Source organism: Penaeus chinensis, chromosome 18 (assembly GCF_019202785.1).
Source record: "Penaeus chinensis breed Huanghai No. 1 chromosome 18, ASM1920278v2, whole genome shotgun sequence".
Taxonomy (NCBI): Eukaryota; Metazoa; Arthropoda; class Malacostraca; order Decapoda; family Penaeidae; genus Penaeus; species Penaeus chinensis.
Window position 1 is genome coordinate 771,035 of NC_061836.1, and position 1,777 is coordinate 772,811.

The following is a 1,777-nucleotide window of genomic DNA, read 5'->3' on the forward strand; positions in this document are numbered from 1 at the left end:
ATATGACAGAGTGCCAAGGGAAGAACTGTGGGCATGTATGAGAGAAGCTAAGATCACAGAGGGGTATGTAAAAACAGTTCAGGACTTGTTTAAAGGGTGCCGGACCAAAGTGAGAACACTTTGTGGAGAGACTGAGGAGTTCGAAGTTACAGTCGGGGTACACCAAGGATCAGCGCTTAGCCCTTTCCTTTTCCTGGTCATACTGGAATGCTTAACAAAAGACATTAGGAGAGAGGCTCCGTGGGACATGCTTTTTGCCGATGATGTTGTTATACGCACCAAGACAAGGCAGGAGGCGGAACGAAAATTAGAATCGTGGAGGCATGCACTCGAAAGAAGGGGCCTGAAAGTAAGCCGGAAGAAAACAGAATACCTGTGTACTGGTGGTGGAGAAAAAGAAGAAGGTTCCATTAAGATCCAAGCGAAAGTGGTAAATAGGGTAAAATATTTCAAGTATCTCAGGGCAACAGTGCAGGAAGGTGGTGGAGTGGAGTGTGAGGTATCAAGACGGTTTCAATAAGGATGGAATAGTTGGAGGAAAATAACAGGTGTTGTGTGTGATCAGAAGATACCAAGTAAAGTAAAAGGAAAATTACATAGTACCATGGTAAGACCAGCTATGATATATGGATTGGAAAGAGCAGCGCTGACCAAAGGACAACAGAAGAAACTGGAAGTTGCAGAAATGAACATGATGCGATATAAGGTGGGAGTTGCAGGGAAAGACAAAGTCAGAAATGAAAACCACAGGGAGAGACTACGCATTGAAAAGAAGCTGACATATTTATATATTTACATATATGCTTGTATGCATATTAACATATGTATATGTATGGGCATAGACGCATTCACATGCACATATATACATATATACACATATAGATATATATGTACATACATATATATATGTATATATTTACATTTAAACAGACACACGCGCGCGCGCGCACACACACACACACACACACACACACACACACACACACACACACACACACACACATACACACACAGATATAGTTATAGTGTAAACGAAACGACATGAAAACCAATCGAGACACGAGAGGAGAAGGACTGTGTGATGGACTCCTGGCTTATATTTGTAAGGGTTAATACATAATTAGCAGTACTTGTAACGTTAGTGGCACGGCGAGCAGGAGTGATATCTCAGTGTTTAATAATCTTAGTTTTTGGACTATTTGTATCATTCCTTTTATTTTAAAGTGAGTTTCTCCTTTCTCTGTGTAAAGGAGTAGTGACAATGCCATCGTTAATTAATAATCTGTTCTGACAGGGAATTATAAATTAAGAGGATTTTATTTAAGCTATATACCTTATCTATCGTAGTAAATAAGTGAATTACTGTTATACAGATACACACACACACACATACATATATATATTTATATATAAATGTGTATATATATATGTATATATACATATATGTATGCATATGTATATGTATATATGTATATATATATATATGTGTATGTCTTTGCGTGTATATGTATATATACACGCAATACATGAGTACACACACAAACACACATACATATATCAAAAAGTGGCACAAACTGGCTGTCTTTATATACAACGAGAAAGCCTGAAGTCTCATTCTGAAATTAATATTCATGAACACATCAGCATCCCAAACTGCCGTCTCTCCTCGCATGTGTAAAGGAGGCGAGCAGATATTTGTTGTTTCTTCCCACTTCTTTTATCGCTAGTTAACATTGGCGACCTTTGTAGGTTAGGTATATTTACCATCTAATGAAAG

At 38.0% G+C, this 1,777-nt stretch overlaps 1 protein-coding gene across 1 annotated transcript in view; it reads left to right on the top strand.

The window, feature by feature from the left end:
• LOC125034449 overlaps positions 1-520 on the top strand; it is a 929-nt gene extending 409 nt beyond the window's left edge. Inside the window, exon 2 of the mRNA XM_047626202.1 lies at positions 1-520. This exon is cut by the window's left edge and continues 65 nt beyond it. Within this exon, the coding sequence (XP_047482158.1) occupies positions 1-520 (520 nt within the window).
• The last annotated feature ends 1,257 nt before the right edge of the window (positions 521-1,777 follow it).